Source organism: Eimeria mitis, genomic scaffold (genome assembly GCF_000499745.2).
Source record: "Eimeria mitis Houghton genomic scaffold, Emh_scaff1500, whole genome shotgun sequence".
NCBI classification, from domain to species: Eukaryota; Apicomplexa; class Conoidasida; order Eucoccidiorida; family Eimeriidae; genus Eimeria; species Eimeria mitis.
The window spans coordinates 5991-6646 of NW_013569518.1; the positions used below are offsets into that span (position 1 = coordinate 5991).

The 656-nt window shown below is 57.9% G+C and overlaps 1 protein-coding gene across 1 annotated transcript in view; it reads left to right on the top strand.

The window, feature by feature from the left end:
* The window catches only part of EMH_0038290 (zinc finger (C2H2 type) protein, putative), a gene marked incomplete at both ends in the record, with an annotated part of 5598 nt that extends 5082 nt beyond the window's left edge, over positions 1–516 (top strand). The window contains one exon of the mRNA XM_013495279.1: positions 50–516. Within this exon, the coding sequence (XP_013350733.1) occupies positions 50–516 (467 nt within the window). The remainder of the gene's footprint in view (positions 1–49) is intronic.
* Positions 517–656: the final 140 nt, after the last annotated feature.

A 656-nucleotide genomic window follows, 5' to 3' on the forward strand; every position in this document is an offset into this window, starting at 1 on the left:
TGCTGCTGCTGTTGCTGCTGCTGCTGCTGCTGCTGGTGCTGCACCTCAGACACAGGGAGCAGCTGGGGTGTACATGCAGCTCCGCTGCGGGGTCAGCAGCAGATAGTGTTTAGGCCCCCTCTTCGATTGCTGCTGCAAGCAGCAGACAAAAGAAAGTGGGAGAGAAAGCTTATTGCTGCGCTGCACTACCTGGTGCAGCACAACTTCTTCAGCCAGCAGCAGCAGCAGCAGCAGCAGCAGCAGCAGGAGCAGCAGCAGCAGCAGCAGCAGCAGCAGATGCTGCTGCAGCACACACAGGAGAAAGAACAGCTATTTGCTGCAGAGCAACCGAGAGAAGAGGGCGAGCTGCAGCCAGAAGATGAAGGACCAGAGATGCAGCAGCAGCAGCAGCTGCAACAGCAGCAGCAGCAGCAGCAACAGCAGCAGCAGCAGCAGCAGCAGCTCTGCACACCTCACCATGCTGAGGCGACCCTGCTGCAGTGTCAGGCGGAGCAGCAGCAGCTGCTGCAGCTGTAACTGCAGCAGCACAACGAAGTAACGCAGCACAAGCAGCAGCTGCTGCTGCTGCTGCTGCAGCTGCAGCAGCAGCAGCAGCAGCAGCTTCGTAACCTTGCTGCTAGGGAAGCAAATATGTACCTTTTATTTAATGTCTCAGC